At 45.4% G+C, this 18202-nt stretch overlaps 1 protein-coding gene across 1 annotated transcript in view; it reads right to left on the reverse strand.

Annotated features, from left to right (window-relative positions):
* LOC110531288 (IQ motif and SEC7 domain-containing protein 1) overlaps positions 1-18202 on the reverse strand; it is a 120781-nt gene that overhangs the window by 11608 nt on the left and 90971 nt on the right. The window contains exons 7-10 of the mRNA XM_036989041.2: positions 12730-12896; positions 12345-12484; positions 7907-8032; positions 4643-4742 (exon numbers count right to left, since the gene is read on the reverse strand). Coding sequence (XP_036844936.2) covers positions 4643-4742; positions 7907-8032; positions 12345-12484; positions 12730-12896 — 533 coding nt within the window. The remainder of the gene's footprint in view (positions 1-4642; positions 4743-7906; positions 8033-12344; positions 12485-12729; positions 12897-18202) is intronic.

An 18202-nucleotide genomic window follows, 5' to 3' on the forward strand; every position in this document is an offset into this window, starting at 1 on the left:
CCAATCAGACTATTGGTCGCATCTTACGCAGTCTTTCTTTTCGCAACCCTGCGTCTTGGTCAGAACAGCTCCCCTGGGCAGAATACGCCCACAACTCGCTTCCTTCGTCTGCGACCGGGCTATCTCCTTTTCAGAGTAGCCTCGGGTACCAGCCTCCGCTGTTCTCATCTCAGTTCGCCGAGTCCAGCGTCCCCTCCGCTCAGGCTTTTGTCCAATGTTGCGAGCGCACCTGGAAGAGGGTCAGGTCTGCACTTTGCCGTTATAGGGCGCAGACTGTGAGGGCTGCTAATAAGCGTAGAACTAAGAGTCCTAGATATTGTCGCGGTCAGAGAGTTTGGCTCTCCACTCAGAACCTTCCCCTTAAGACCACTTCTCGCAAGTTGACCCCGCGGTTCATTGGTCCGTTCCGTATTTCTCGGATCATTAATCCTGTCGCAGTTCGACTTCTTCTTCCGTGATATCTTCGTCGCGTCCACCCGGTCTTCCATGTCTCCTGTGTCAAGCCCGTTCTTCGCGCCCCCGCTCGTCTTCCCCCCCCCCCCCCCCATCCTTGTCGAGGGCGCACCCATCTACAGGGTCCGTAGGATTTTGGACATGCGTCCTCGGGGCCGTGGTCATCAGTACCTAGTAGATTGGGAGGGGTACGGTCCTGAGGAGAGGAGTTGGGTTCCCTCTCGGGACGTGCTGGACCGTGCGCTGATCGATGATTTCCTCCGTTGCCGCCAGGTTTCCTCCTCGAGTGCGCCAGGAGGCGCTCGGTGAGTGGGGGGGTACTGTCATGTACTGTCATGTTGTGTCTTGTTTCTGTCCTTTCCCTTCACCCTGTCTCCCTCTGCTGGTCGTTGTTAGGTTACCTTTTCTCCCCCTCTTTCCCCCAGCTGTGCCTTGTCTCCTCCTAACTACCTCGTCACCCCTTTTCCCACCTGTTCCCTTTTTCCCTCTGATTAGTCCTCTATATCTCTCTCTGTTTCTGCTCCTGTCTTTGTCGGATTCTTGTTTGTGTTGTTCATGCCTGAACCAGACTATCGTCATGTTTGCTGCAACCTTGTCCTGTCCTGTCGGAACCTGCCGGTCCATCTGAGCCTACGTTTTGTTTTGTTATTAAAGAAGCTCTGTTTACGTTAATTCGCTTTTGGGTCCTCATTCACGCACCGTAACAGAAAGAGCTGCTTCCTGTGCTTGGCCCTCCTATGTTGAACATAATAAACGGCTCTCTATCCACCGGATGTGTACCAAACTCACTAAAAGTGGCAGTAATAAAGCCTCTCTTGAAAAAGCCAAACCTTGACCCAGAAAATATAAAAAACTATCGGCCTATATCGAATCTTCCATTCCTCTCAAAAATTTTAGAAAAGGCTGTTGCGCAACAACTCACTGCCTTCCTGAAGACAAACAATGTATACGAAATGCTTCAGTCTGGTTTTAGACCCCATCATAGCACTGAGACGGCACTTGTGAAGGTGGTAAATGACATTTTAATGGCATCGGACCGAGGCTCTGCATCTGTCCTTCCTCGTGCTCCTAGACCTTAGTGCTGCTTTTGATACCATCGATCACCACATTCTTTTGGAGAGATTGGAAACCCAAATTGGTCTACACGGACAAGTTCTGGCCTGGTTTAGATCTTATCTGTCGGAAAGATATCAGTTTGTCTCTGTGAATGGTTTGTCCTCTGACAAATCAACTGTAAATTTCGGTGTTCCTCAAGGTTCCGTTTTAGGAGCACTATTGTTTTCACTATATATTTTACCTCTTGGGGATGTCATTCGAAAATATAATGTTAACTTTCACTGCTATGCGGATGACACACAGCTGTACATTTCAATTAAACATGGTGAAGCCCCAAAATTGCCCTTGCTAGAAGAATGTGTTTCAGACATAAGGAAGTGGATGGCTGCAAACTTTCTACTTTTAAACTCGGACAAAACAGAGATGCTTGTTCTAGGTCCCAAGAAACAAAGAGATCTTCTGTTGAATCTGACAATTAATCTTAATGGTTGTACAGTCGTCTCAAATAAAACTGTGAAGGACCTCGGCGTTACTCTGGACCCTGATCTCTCTTTTGAAGAACATATCAAGACCATTTCAAGGACAGCTTTTTTCCATCTACGTAACATTGCAAAAATCAGAAACTTTCTGTCCAAAAATGATGCAGAAAAATTAATCCATGCTTTTGTCACTTCCAGGTTAGACTACTGCAATGCTCTACTTTCCGGCTACCCGGATAAAGCACTAAATAAACTTCAGTTAGTGCTAAATACGGCTGCTAGAATCCTGACTAGAACCAAAAAATTTGATCATATTACTCCAGTGCTAGCCTCTCTACACTGGCTTCCTGTCAAAGCAAGGGCTGATTTCAAGGTTTTACTGCTAACCTACAAAGCATTACATGGGCTTGCTCCTACCTATCTCTCTGATTTGGTCCTGCCGTACATACCTACACGTACGCTACGGTCACAAGACGCAGGCCTCCTAATTGTCCCTAGAATTTTTAAGCAAACAGCTGGAGGCAGGGCTTTCTCCTATAGAGCTCCATTTTTATGGAACGGTCTGCCTACCCATGTCAGAGACGCAAACTCGGTCTCAACCTTTAAGTCTCTACTGAAGACTCATCTCTTCAGTGGGTCATATGATTGAGTGTAGTCTGGCCCAGGAGTGGGAGGGTGAACGGAAAGGCTCTGGAGCAACGAACCGCCCTTGCTGTCTCTGCCTGGCCGGTTCCCCTCTTTCCACTGGGATTCTCTGCCTCTAACCCTATTACAGGGGCTGAGTCACTGGCTTTACTGGGGCTCTCTCATGCCGTCCCTGGAGGGGGTGCGTCACCTGAGTGGGTTGAGTCACTGATGTGGTCATCCTGTCTGGGTTGGCGCCCCCCCCCCCCCTTGGGTTGTGCCGTGGCGGAGGTCTTTGTGGGCTATACTCAGCCTTGTCTCAGGATGGTAAGTTGGTGGTTGAAGATATCCCTCTAGTGTTGTGGGGGCTGTGCTTTGGCAAAGTGGGTGGGGTTATATCCTTCCTGTTTGGCCCTGTCCGGGGGTGTCCTCGGATGGGGCCACAGTGTCTCCTGACCCCTCCTGTCTCAGCCTCCAGTATTTATGCTGCAGTAGTTTATGTGTCGGGGGGCTAGGGTCAGTTTGTTATATCTGGAGTACTTCTCCTGTCCTATTCGGTGTCCTGTGTGAATCTAAGTGTGCGTTCTCTAATTCTCTCCTTCTCTCTTTCTCTCTCTCGGAGGACCTGAGCCCTAGGACCATGCCCCAGGACTACCTGACATGATGACTCCTTGCTGTCCCCAGTCCACCTGGCTGTGCTGCTGCTCCAGTTTCAACTGACCTGAGCCATAGGACCATGCCCCAGGAATACCTGACATGATGACTCCTTGCTGTCCCCAGTCCACCTGACTGTGCTGCTGCTCCAGTTTCAACTATTCTGCCTTATTATTATTCGACCATGCTGGTAATTTATGAACATTTGAACATCTTGACCATGTTTTGTTATAATCTCCACCCGGCACAGCCAGAAGAGGACTGGCCACCCCACATAGTCTGGTTCCTCTCTAGGTTTCTTCCTAGGTTTTGGCCTTTCTAGGGAGTTTTTCCTAGCCGCCGTGCTTCTACACCTGCATTGCTTGCTGTTTGGGGTTTTAGGCTGGGTTTATGTACAGCACTTTGAGATATCAGCCGATGTACGAAGGGCTATATAAAATAAATTTGATTGAATTTGATTGATTATCGATCATAGTCTGCTGCTGGAAAAACGAATGTGTTATGGCTTTACACCCCCTGCTATATTGTGGATAAAGAGTTACCTGTCTAACAGAACACAGACGGTGTTCTTTAATGGAAGCCTCTCCAACAAAATCCAGGTAAAATCAGGAATTCCCCAGGGTAACTGTTTAGGCCCATTACTTTTTTCAATCTTTACTAACGACATGCCACTGGCTTTGAGTAAAGCCAGTGTGTCTTTGTATGCGGATGACTCAACACTATAAACGTCAGCTACTACAGCGAGTGAAATGACTGCAACACTTAACAAAGAGCTGCAGTTTGTTTCAGAATGGGTGACAAGGAATACGTTAGTCCTAAATATTTAAACTTGTATTTGGGACAAATCATTCACTAAACCCTAAACCTGATCACTACTGTTGTGTGGTCAGGTGCCACAAAGTGGGACTTAGGACAATTGCAATTGTCTCACTTTCACATCATTGAACAGGAATGACCTCCTCTATTGTGATCTGATCAACTAATGTATACTTTGATAGATAGATAGATAGAATATGTGAGTGTAATGTTTACTGTTCATTTTTATTGCTTATTTCACTTTTGTATATGATCTACTTCACTTGCTTTGGCAATGTTAGCATATGTTCCCCATGCCAATAAAGCCCCTTGGATGGATGGATAGGTAGGTAGGTAGGTAGGTAGGTAGGTAGGTAGGTAGGTAGGTAGGGAGGTAGGTAGGTAGTCAGGGAGGGAGGGAGGGAGGTACTGTAGGTAGGTAGGTAGGTAGGTAGGTAGGGAGGGAAGGAGGTAGGTAGGAGGGTAGGGAGGTATGTAGGGAGGGAGGGAGGGAGACAGGGAGAATCAGGATGTAGTATTGGAACACACACACACACACACACACACACACGGATACTTACGCTGGTTCTGGAACATGTGGACCTGCATCTCAACCAGGGGGAAGGACTGTCTGAAGCTGTATGTCACAGAGGTCTTCTTCTTCTGGAAGATCTTGGTTACCTGTAGGGGAGAAGAGGGATGGACACGTCTCTTAATGTTTACCTGCTCGTCCATTCTGATGTGCTCTGCTGACCAGAGGGCGTGACCGTGGAAACACTGTGCTCTGCAGACCAGAGGGCGTGACCGTGGAAACACTGTGCTTGATATAGACCAGAGGGCGTGACCGTGGAAACACTGTGCTCTGAAGACCAGAGGGCGTGACCGTGGAAACACAGTGCTTGATATAGGCCAGAGGGCGTGACCGTGGAAACACTGTGCTCTGCAGACCAGAGGGCGTGACCGTGGAAACACTGTGCTCTGCAGACCAGAGGGCGTGACCGTGGAAACACTGTGCTCTGCAGACCAGAGGGCGTGACCGTGGAAACACTAAGCTCTACAGACCAGAGGGCGTGACCGTGGAAACACTGTGCTCTGAAGACCAGAGGGCGTGACCGTGGAAACACTATGCTCTGCAGACCAGAGGGCGTGACCGTGGAAACACTATGCTCTGCAGACCAGAGGGCGTGACCGTGGAAACACTGTGCTTGAATATAGGCCAGAGGGCGTGACCGTGGAAACACTGTGCTCTGCAGACCAGAGGGTGTGACCGTGGAAACACTGTGCTCTGCAGACCAGAGGGCGTGACCGTGGAAACACTGTGCTCTGAAGACCAGAGGGCGTGACCGTGGAAATACTGTGCTCTGCAGACCAGAGGGCGTGACCGTGGAAACACTATGCTCTGCAGACCAGAGGGCGTGACCGTGGAAACACTGTGCTCTGCAGACCAGAGGGCGTGACCGTGGAAACACTATGCTCTGCAGACCAGAGGGCGTGACCGTGGAAACACTGTGCTCTGCAGACCAGAGGGCGTGACCGTGGAAACACTGTGCTCTGCAGACCAGAGGGCGTGACCGTGGAAACACTGTGCTTGATATAGGCCAGAGGGCGTGACCGTGGAAACACTGTGCTCTGCAGACCAGAGGGAGTGACCGTGGAAACACTGTGCTCTGCAGACCAGAGGGTGTGACCGTGGAAACACTGTGCTCTGCAGACCAGAGGGCGTGACCGTGGAAACACTGTGCTCTGCTGACCAGAGGGCGTGACCGTGGAAACACTGTGCTTGATATAGGCCAGAGGGCGTGACCGTGGAAACACTGTGCTCTGCAGACCAGAGGGCGTGACCGTGGAAACACTGTGCTCTGCAGACCTGAGGGCGTGACCGTGGAAACCCTGTGCTCTGCAGACCAGAGGGCGTGACCGTGGAAACACTGTGCTTTTATATAGGCCTGAGGGCGTGACCGTGGAAACACTGTGCTTTGATATAGGCCAGAGGGTGTGACCGTGGAAACACTGTGCTTGATATAGGCCAGAGGGCGTGACCGTGGAAACACTGTGCTTGATATAGGCCTGAGGGCGTGACCGTGGAAACACTGTGCTTTGATATAGGCCTGAGGGCGTGACCGTGGAAACACTGTGCTTTTATATAGGCCTGAGGGCGTGACCGTGGAAACACTGTGCTTTGATATAGGCCAGGTATATTCCAAGACTATTCCAGGTATATTCCAGGTATATTCCAAGACTATTCCAGGTATATTCTAGGACTATTCCAGGACTATTCCAGGTATATTCCAGGACTATTCCAGGACTATTCCAGGTATATTCCAGGACTATTCCAGGACTATTCCAGGTATATTCCAGGACTATTCCAGGTATATTCCAGGACTATTCCAGGTATATTCCAGGTATATTCCAGGACTATTCCAGGACTATTCCAGGACTATTCCAGGTATATTCCAGGACTATTCCAGGACTATTCCAGGTATATTCCAGGACTATTCCAGGACTATTCCAGGTATATTCCAGGACTATTCCAGGTATATTCCAGGACTATTCCAGGTATATTCCAGGACTATTCCAGGTATATTCCATGACTATTCCAGGTATATTCCAGGACTATTCCAGGTATATTCCAGGACTATTCCAGGTATATTCCATGACTATTCCAGGTATATTCCAGGACTATTTCGAGGCTATTCCAATACTATTCCAGGTATATTCCAGGACTGTTCCAGGTATATTCCAGGTATATTCCAGGACTATTCCAGGTATATTCCAGGACTATTTCGAGGCTATTCCAATACTATTCCAGGTATATTCCAATACTATTCCAGGTATATTCCAGGACTATTCCAGGTATATTCCAGGACTATTCCAGGTATATTCCAGGACTATTCCAGGTATATTCCAGGACTTTTTCGAGGCTATTCCAATACTATTCCAGGTATATTCCAGGACTATTCCAGGTATATTCCAGGACTATTCCAGGTATATTCCAGGACTATTCCAGGTATATTCCAGGACTATTCCAGGTATATTCCAGGACTATTCCAGGTATATTCCAGGACTATTTCGAGGCTATTCCAATACTATTCCAGGACTATTCCAGGTATATTCCAGGACTATTCCAGGTATATTCCAGGACTATTCCAGGTATATTCCAGGACTATTCCAGGTATATTCCAGGACTATTCCAGGTATATTCCAGGACTATTCCAGGTATATTCCAGGACTATTTCAAGACCATCCCAATACTATTCTAGGCCTATTCTCAGACCATTGTTTTAGCTAACTCAGGCGAACAGAACATGTTTGATATGTATATGACTCAGATCTGTAGGGTTTAGATATAAAAAGGCGAGTTTGTATTGTAGAGCCGTAAAGAAAAACTCTGAACAGGCACACTGGTGAGTCTATATGGTACAGACATAACGCTCCCAGGGCACACAGGTGAGTCCATATGGTACAGACATAACATTCCCTGGGCACACAGTTGAGTCTATATGGTACAGACATAACGCTCCCAGGGCACACAGGTGAGTCCATATGGTACAGACATAACACTCCCAGGGCACACAGGTGAGTCCATATGGTACAGACATAACACTCCCAGGGCACACAGGTGAGTCTATATGGTACAGACATAACACTCCCAGGACACACAGGTGAGTCTATATGGTACAGACATAACACTCCCAGGACACACAGGTGAGTCTATATGGTACAGACATAAAACTCCCAGGGCACACAGGTGAGTCTATATGGTACAGACATAACACTCCCAGGACACACAGGTGAGTCTATATGGTACAGACATAACACTCCCAGGGCACACAGGTGAGTCTTACCACGAGCAGGTCGTTGAAGAGGAAGACTTCTCTCTGGTGGACTCCAGTCCTCTGGCTTCTGTTAGGGTCAGGCACCTCGTAAAGCTGACAGCAACACACCAATCTGCGGTGTGGCAGCGAGAGCACCTACACACAAATTATTTTTAGTATTCACAGAGACAGAACCTGACAGACAGAACCTGACAGACAGAACCTGACAGACAGAACCTGATAGACAGAACTTGATAGACAGAACCTGACAGACAGAACCTGACAGACAGAACCTGACAGACAGAACTTGATAGACAGAACCTGACAGACAGAACCTGACAGACAGAACCTGACAGACAGAACCTGACAGACAGAACTTGATAGACAGAACCTGACAGACAGAACCTGACAGACAGAACCTGACAGACAGAACTTGATAGACAGAACCTGACAGACAGAACCTGACAGACAGAACCTGACAGACAGAACCTGACAGACAGAACTTGATAGACAGAACCTGACAGACTGAACCTGACAGACAGAACCTGACAGACAGAACCTGACAGACAGAACCTGATAGACAGAACCTGACAGACAGAACTTGATAGACAGAACCTGACAGACAGAACCTGACAGACAGAACCTGACAGACAGAACCTGATAGACAGAACCTGACAGACAGAACTTGACAGACAGAACCTGACAGACAGAACTTGATAGACAGAACCTGACAGACAGAACTTGACAGACAGAACCTGACAGACAGGACCTGACAGACAGAACCTGACAGACAGAACCTGATAGACAGAACCTGACAGACAGAACCTGGCAGCAACACCTCAACACACAGCAGATTCAAAGTTTACATACTGTATATCAGATCGATTATGTGGGCTATTTTCTATTGAATATGGGCTGTTTTCTACTGAATATTGGACTGTTTTCTATTGAATATTGTCTGTTTTCAACTGCAAATTGGCTGTTTTGAATTGCATATTGGCTGTTTTCTACTGAATATGGGCTGTTTTCTATTGAATATGGGCTGCTTTCTACTGAATATGGGCTGTTTTCTACTGAATATGGGCTGTTTTCTACTGAATATGGGCTGTTTTCTACTGAATATGGGCTGTTTTCTACTGAATAGTGGCTGTTTTCTACTGAATATGGGCTGTTTTCTACTGAATATGGGCTGTTTTCTACTGAATAGTGGCTGTTTTCTACTGAATATGGGCTGTTTTCTACTGAATATTGGCTGTTTTCAACTGAATATGGGCTGTTTTCTACTGAATATGGGCTGTTTTCTAGTGAATATGGGCTGTTGCCTATTGAATATGGGCTGTTTTCTATTGAATATGGGCTGTTTTCTATTGAATAATGGCTGTTTTCTACTGAATATGGGCTGTTTTCTACTGAATATGGGCTGTTTTCTACTGAATATGGGCTGTTTTCTATTGATTATGGGCTGTTTTCTACTGAATATGGGCTGTTTTCTATTGAATATGGGCTGTTTTCTATTGAATAATGGCTGTTTTCTACTGAATATGGGCTGTTTTCTACTGAATATGGGCTGTTTTCTACTGAATATGGGCTGTTTTCTATTGAATATGGGCTGTTTTCTACTGAATATGGGCTGTTTTCTACTGAATATTGACTGTTTTCTATTGAATATGGGCTGTTTTCAACAGCATGATCATTGAGTGGGTGTGGGGATCAGCAGCATGATCATCGAGGGGGTATGGGGATCAGCAGCATGATCATTGAGTGGGTGTGGGGATCAGCAGCATGATCATCGAGGGGGTGTGGGGATCAGCAGCATGATCATCGAGGGGGTGTGGGGATCAGCAGCATGATCATCGACGGGGTGTGGGGATCAGCAGCATGATCATCGAGGGGGTATGGGGATCAGCAGCATGATCATTGAGTGGGTGTGGGGATCAGCAGCATGATCATCGAGGGGGTGTGGGGATCAGCAGCATGATCATCGAGGGGGTGTGGGGATCAGCAGCATGATCATCGAGGGGGTATGGGGATCAGCAGCATGATCATTGAGGGGGTGTGGGGATCAGCAGCATGATCATTGAGGGGGTATGGGGATCAGCAGCATGATCATTGAGGGGGTGTGGGGATCAGCAGCATGATCATTGAGGGGGTGTGGGGATCAGCAGCATGATCATTGAGGGGGTATGGGGATCAGCAGCATGATCATTGAGGGGGTGTGGGGATCAAGAGCATGATCATTGACGGGGTGTGGGGATCAGCAGCATGATCATTGAGGGGGTATGGGGATCAGCAGCATGATCATTGAGGGGGTGTGGGGATCAACAGTATGTTCATTGAGGGGGTGTGGGGATCAGCAGCATGATCATTGAGGGGGTGTGGGGATCAGCAGCATGATCATTGAGGGGGTGTGGGGATCAGCAGCATAATCATTGAGGGGGTGTGGGGATCAGCAGCATGATCATTGAGGGGGTGTGGGGATCAGCAGCATGATCATTGAGGGGGTGTGGGGATCAAGAGCATGATCATTGAGGGGGTATGGGGATCAGCAGCATGATCATCGAGGGGGTGTGGGGATCAGCAGCATGATCATCGAGGGGGTATGGGGATCAGCAGCATGATCATTGAGTGGGTGTGGGGATCAGCAGCATGATCATCGAGGGGGTGTGGGGATCAGCAGCATGATCATCGAGGGGGTATGGGGATCAGCAGCATGATCATTGAGGGGGTGTGGGGATCAGCAGCATGATCGTTGAGGGGGTATGGGGATCAGCAGCATGATCATTGAGGGGGTATGGGGATCAGCAGCATGATCATTGAGGGGGTGTGGGGATCAGCAGCATGATCATTGAGGGGGTATGGTGATCAGCAGCATGATCATTGAGGGGGTGTGGGGATCAAGAGCATGATCATTGAGGGGGTGTGGGGATCAGCAGCATGATCATTGAGGGGGTATGGGGATCAGCAGCATGATCATTGAGGGGGTGTGGGGATCAACAGTATGTTCATTGAGGGGGTGTGGGGATCAGCAGCATGATCATTGAGGGGGTGTGGGGATCAGCAGCATGATCATTGAGGGGGTGTGGGGATCAGCAGCATGATCATTGAGGGGGTGTGGGGATCAGCAGCATGATCATTGAGGGGGTGTGGGGATCAAGAGCATGATCATTGAGGGGGTGTGGGGATCAGCAGCATGATCATCGAGGGGGTGTGGGGATCAGCAGCATGATCATTGAGGGAATGTGTGGGGATCAGCAGCATGATCGTTGAGGGGGTGTGGGGATCAGCAGCATGATCGTTGAGGGGGTGTGGGGATCAGCAGCATGATCGTTGAGGGGGTGTGGGGATCAGCAGCATGATCATTGAGGGCGTGTGGGGATCAGCAACATGATCATTGAGGGGGTGATCAGGTGAAGTATAAACAATAATATACATTACATATACAAAAGTATGTGGACACCCCTTCAAATTAGTAGATTTGGCTATTTCAGCCACACCCGTTGTTGACAAGTGTTTAAAATCGAGCACACAGATATGCAATCTCCATAGACAAACATTGGCAGTAGAATGGCCTTACTGAAGAGCTCAGTGACTTTCAACGTGGCACCGTCATAGGATGCCCCGGTCAACTGTAAGTGCTGTTATGGTGAAGTGGAAACGTCTAGGAGCAACAACGGCTCAGCCGCAAAGTGGTAGGCCACACAACCTCACAGAACGCGACCGACGAGTGCTGAAGCACGTAAAGCGTAAAATTCATCTGTCCTCGGTTGCAACACTCACTACCGATTTTCTAAACTGCCTCTGGAATCAACGTCAGCGCAAGAACTGTTCGTCAGGAGCTTCATGAAATGGGTTTTCCATTGCCGAGCAGCTGCACACAAGCATCAGATCACCATCCGCAATGCCAAGTGTCGGCAGGAGTGGTGTAAAGCTCACCGCCATTGGACTCTGGGAAATATTAACACTACAGCTTACAATGATATTCTAGATGATTCTGTGCTTCCAACACCGTGTCAACAGTTTTGGGAAGACTGTTTCCTGTTTCAGCATGACAATGCCCCCCGTGCACAAAGGTCCATACAGAAATGGTTTGTCGAGATCGGTGTGGAAGAACTTGACTCGTCTGCACAATGCCCTGACCTCAACCCCATCGAACAGCTTTGGGATGAATTGGAGCACAGTCCTAATCACCCAACATCAGCGCCCGACCTCACTAATACTCTTGTGGCTGAATGGAAGCAAGTCCCCGCAGCAATGTTCCAACATCTAGTGGAAAGCCTTCCCAGAAGAGTAGAGGCTGTTATAGCAGCAAAGGGGGGGGGGGGGGGGGGGGGGCAACTCCATATTAATGCCCATGATTTTGGAAGGAGAAGTTCGATGAGCAGGTGTCCACATACATTTCGTCATGTAGTATATCTTCTGAGTCTGAGCAGGCAATGACCGTAGACATTAATACTGTAAGCAGACTTACGGGCTTCTTGCCGACGACCACCCTCTCCACAGCCTGCACTTGAGACACGTGGTCATCGTTGGTGCGTAGCTCCCACTTCTCTATCCGATGGTAGATTCCTACTAACAGGTCTCTGGGAATGTCCTGACCATTATCCACTCCTGGGGAAACATTAACATCCATAGGGGAAAGTGTGAGAAAAAAGGGGAGAGATAAAGAGGAATGGAGATAACTGAGATAAAAACAGATAGAGAGACATTTAAATGGAGATAAATAAATGTAGTTTATTAAAACCTGTTTATTTTGAGGAGTCCAGAATTGAACCGGTAAAAAAACAAACATGTCCCCCCTCTCATTACACCATGTAGAGAAACAACCTAAACATCCATCCCAGAATGCACCTCACCTCTGAGGTTTTTGATGAAATCCTCCAACTTCATCTTCTTCTCCGGCTTGACGTTGGGAGAGTACATGTCTGTGTTGAGGAGGATGATGGCGAAGGCCAGGATGAAGATGGTGTCAGGGTTCTGGAACTGTCGGATCAGTACCGGGTTACACACACAGTACCGCTGACTGGATGGGGGAGGGGGGGGGGGGGAGAAGACATGGAGATTGAGAGGAAGAGAGGGAGCGAGGTAGAGAGAGAAGAGAGAGGGAGATATAAGTCAGATATATCCAAAACTAAAATGTCAATACAGTTTAACATAGAAAACGCACATAAGTCCATATGTCAGCACATAAGTCCATAAGTCAGTGCATAAGTCCATAAGTCAGTACATAAGTCCATAAGTCAGTGCATAAGTCCATAAGTCAGTACATAAGTCCATAAGTCAGTGCATAAGTCCATAAGTCAGTACATAAGTCCATAAGTCAGTACGTAAGTCCATAAGTCCATAAGTCAGTGCATAAGTCCATAAGTCAGTACATAAGTCCATAAGTCAGTGCATAAGTCCATAAGTCAGTACATAAGTCCATAAGTCAGTACGTAAATCCATAAGTCCATAAGTCAGTACATAAGTCCATAAGTCAGTGCATAAGTCCATAAGTCAGTACATAAGTCCATAAGTCAGTGCATAAGTCCATAAGTCAGTCCATAAGTCCATAAGTCAGTACGTAAGTCCATAAGTCAGTGCATAAGTCCATAAGTCAGTACATAAATCCATAAGTCAGTACATAAATCCATAAGTCAGTGCATAAGTCCATAAGTCAGTACATAAGTCCATAAGTCAGTACATAAGTCCATAAGTCAGTCCATAAGTCCATAAGTCAGTACATAAGTCCATAAGTCAGTACATAAGTCCATAAGTCAGTCCATAAGTCCATAAGTCAGTACATAAGTCCATAAGTCAGTACATAAGTCCATAAGTCCATAAGTCAGTACGTAAGTCCATGAGTCCATAAGTCAGTACATAACTCCATAAGTCAGTTCATAAGTCCTTAAGTCCATAAGTCAGTACGTAAGTCCATAAGTCCATAAGTCAGTACATAAGTCCATAAGACAGTACATAAGTCCATAAGTAAGGGAATACCCCCCTGAATTGGGGAATACCCCCCTGACAAAAATGAATGGCAAGATATTGGCATTGGACAAACCATATACACGATGTCCAATACCACCCAAAGCGGCGTTGATTCGTGCAAAGTATATGGCAAATGCCATATGGCAATTGCCAATTGTAACACCTCAAAAATCCAACAGGGTCCACCGGGGTTTTTCATATTGGAAATGCAACCCATGTCAACATCCAAAAGCAAAATTTGGAAAAAATGATTTTTTTCCAAAAACTTTTCACCCCTTAAAAAAGTGCTTTCTGGGCCGTTTTTCGAAATTCTTTCGATTTTTTTGTCAATTACACATGTGTAAGAACTGTATGAATATACTTTTGTCCAATTTTGTTATCATATTTTTTTTTTTAATTACATCGCATAAGGCATATGTTTTGTCCATTTGCAATATGATTTCATAGGAAGTCAAAAGTCAAAAGTCAAAAGTCAAAAATGTCAACATTTGGTAAAAAACTTCACACATCCTTAAAAAAGTGCTTTCTGGACCGTTTTTCAAAATTCTTTCAATTTTTGTGGCAATTACACATGTATAAGAACTTTATCAACATACTTTAGTCATACTTTATTATCATTTTTTTTTTTTTTTTTTACTTGTGCATAAGGCATATGTTTTCTCCATTTGGAATATGATTTCATAGGAAGTCAAAAGTCGAAAATTAGATTTTTTTTAAAACTTTAAAAACTAAAAAAAAGTGCTTTCTGGACCGTTTTTCGAAATTGTTTCGATTTTAAGACAATTAATCATGTGTAAGAAGTGTATGAATATACTTTTGTAAAATGTTATTATCATAATTATTTTTTTTAACTTGTGCATAAGGAATATGATTTGTCCATTTGCAATATGATTTCATAGGAAGTCAAAAGTCAAAGTCAAAAGTCAATTTTTTTGGGGCCAAAATTGACTGAACTGATGAACTCGGGACGGCCGGGCAGTGATAGTTGTTCATTTCCATCACTCGTTGTGTTGATTTCATCATGTCCATTTGGTGATGTTTTTTCACTATAGAATCATATTGCAAATGCACGTGCATTTGCAATATGTTTCAATGGGCATTTACCATCACGAATTTGTCATGCTATAAAAATCCTGCAGGAATGTGAAATTGACTGGCCCGATGAACTCGGGATGGCTTTGCAGTGATTCTGGTTCATCTCAATCGCTCGTTAGTGTTGATTTCAGAATGTCCATTTGGTGATGTTTTTTCACTATGGAATCATATTGCAAATGCACGTGCAACTGGTAACCCAGAACTAAAAAAAATGTGATTTCATTATGTCCATTTGTTTATGTTTCCTTACTTTTTCAAAGTCACTGTACATTTGCAATATGGTTCAATGGGCATGTACCATCACGAATTTGGCATGTTCAAAATTCAAACTATACTTTGCTCAAACTATACTTTTGTCAAATTGTATTATCATATTTTTTGTTTTGTTTTACTTGTGCATAAGGCATATGTTTTGTCCATTTGCAATATGATTTCATAGGAAGTCAAAAGTCAAAGTCAAAAGTCTATTTTTGGGGGGGCCAAAATTGACTGTACTGATGAACTCGGGATGGCCGGGCAGTGATAGTTGTTCATTTCCATCACTCGTTGTGTTGATTTCATCATGTCCATTTGGTGATGTTTTTTCACTATAGAATCATATTGCAAATGCACATGCATTGTTGTGCAACTGGTAACTGAAAAAAGAAATGGTGATTTCATTATGTCCATTTGTTTATGTTTCCTTACTTTTTCAAAGTCACTGTGCATTTGCAATATGTTTTAATGGGCAGGTACCATCACGAATTGGTCATGCTATAAAAATCCTGCAGGAATGTGAAATTGACTGGCCCGATGAACTCGGGATGGCTTTGCAGTGATTCTGGGTCATCTCAATCGCTCGTTTGGGTTGATTTCATCATGTCCATTTGGTGATGTTTTTTCACTATAGAATCATATTGCAAATGCACATGCATTGTTGTGCAACTGGTAACTGAAAAAAGAAATGGTGATTTCATTATGTCCATTTGTTTATGTTTCCTTACTTTTTCAAAGTCACTGTGCATTTGCAATATGTTTCAATGGGCAGGTACCATCACGAATTTGTCATGCTATAAAAAAAAAAATCCTGCAGGAATGTGAAATTGACTGGCCCGATGAACTCGGGATGGATTTGCAGTGATTCTGGTTCATCTCAATCGCTCATTAGGGTAGATTTCAGAATGTCGCTTTTGGTGATGGTACCTCACTGTTTAAACATATTGCAAATGTACAAGAGTCAAGTGGACAAGAGTCCATCAGTCAATTAGATATCATTCTGACACCAAACTGATACAAACTGACACCAAACCCACTTTTTCCAACTCGTTTAGTAGCCAACTATTACATACTTCAGAGCTGGCCCAAAATTCACAACGCCTTCGGTTCAAACCATAAAAAAAACATAAAACATGTAGTTACGTTCTAGCTGCGGGTCCATTTCTTATGTTATGTGTTGGCCTAGCTGAGGCGACCCCGAATCCCAAGTTTCGGCTCGATAGGTCATTTGGTGTCCGAGAAAAACCCTAATTGGTGCTGAAAATCCACTATTTTCCATGACTTGCTACGGGGTCCTTGAACGAGCTATCGGACAGAAACGTTGGGGTCCGTCTCTATGGGCCGAGCCGGTTTCAATGCACCTAGCCTTGCGTCTCTGAGACTTTTCTAAACGTCGTCATTTTCGTGATGGTCAAAATGAATTGAAGGTATTGCAAATGTACGAGGCTGTTTCTCGGTCCGAGAACTGTCTAGAGCCACGTAACTCACCACGCACCATCGACCGGAGGTCTAGAACAGGTTTCTAAAGTTTCGAAACTCTAGGTCTGACGGTTCTTCTTTAGCTCGAACAAAGCTAACTATTGCAGCCACTGTCTGTCTCTACGCACCCCAATACGTCCCTCCTTCCAAGTTGTGTTTTAGTGTGATTTTTTTTCCTTTGAATTTTTTGGGGAAAAATGACTGCTTTACAGTTCATGGGGGTTGCCTAATCACACATATGAAGTTTTGGAAAGATCAGACTTTTTTAACCCCTCGAAACAGCCCCTGAGACACCAATATCAACACATATCCTCATTGGGGTATGCTGTTACAGAATCCTGAGTTTTAAGTCCTTACGTTAAGAACTGACTGATTTACACAGGGTTGAATGCACTATGTCTGTCAAACTGCAGGCAGGGTATGGGTAAACACTTTTAGGGTGATTTTAACCACTTCCGGTTGGTCCAGGAAGCTTAGAATCAACACAGGTAGACCTCATTAGTGGCCTGATGGACTGGTACCGAAGACAGGTTCATACGGCATTCATAACCCATATAGACTTCAGGTTGAAATTAGTGGTGCAGGCAATGTATTCCTATGGGGAGAGATGACACTGTAATCTGTGAGATCAAAAAACACTGTTTTACTGTTAAGGGTTAATGCCACACGGTCAAGGTTAGGCTTGCACAGATCGGGAGGACCTTAGGAACATTCATGTGGTGGAATTTTTCTTCTCACCCTAACGGTTCTCTCACTGTCACTCAAAAGCAAATGGCTGGCTTCATTTTGGGCCTACTTTTCTAATGGTCGTTGACTCTTGAGCCACGTAACTCACCACGCACCATCGACCGGAGGTCTAGAACAGGTTTCTAAAGTTTCGGAACTCTAGGTCTGACGGTTCTTTTTTAGCTCGAACAAAGCTAACTATTGCAGCCACTGTCTGTCTCTACGCACCCCAATACGTCCCTCCATCCAAGTTGTGTTTTAGTGTGATTTTTTTTCCTTTGATTTTTTTGGGGAAAAATGACTGATTTACAGTTCATGGGGGTTGCCTAATCACATATATGAAGTTTTGGACAGATCTGACTTTTTTAACCCTTCGAAACAGCCCCTGAGACACCAATTATGGCACTTCCGGTTGGCACAGGAAGCTATAAGTCACCACATATCCTCATTGGGGTATGCTTTTACAGAATCCTGAGTTTTAAGTCTTTACGTTAAGAACTGAGTTATTTACGTATGTGTGTTATTTCAGAAAATTATAGAAAATCACAGAAATCTCGCAGAGCTCCGCAGCACACTTTAAAAAGATTCGTATGAACACCCTGCAACTGGATCTGTAACCGTTGGAAGAAAAAAAACGCCTATTTGTGACCATCACCAAGTTGTCATTGTTCCGTTTCTCTTAAATGACGATAGATAAATGGCTGGTTCTTTTTTTATTGACACCGGAGGCTCCTTGACTTTGACCTGAAGTGGAAAAATAATTTCTCTATTTCCATTTTGGACCTTTAATCCCAGAAAAATGGC

The sequence above is a fragment of the Oncorhynchus mykiss genome, chromosome 9 (assembly GCF_057628025.1).
Source record: "Oncorhynchus mykiss isolate SJ-2025 chromosome 9, ASM5762802v1, whole genome shotgun sequence".
Taxonomy (NCBI): Eukaryota; Metazoa; Chordata; class Actinopteri; order Salmoniformes; family Salmonidae; genus Oncorhynchus; species Oncorhynchus mykiss.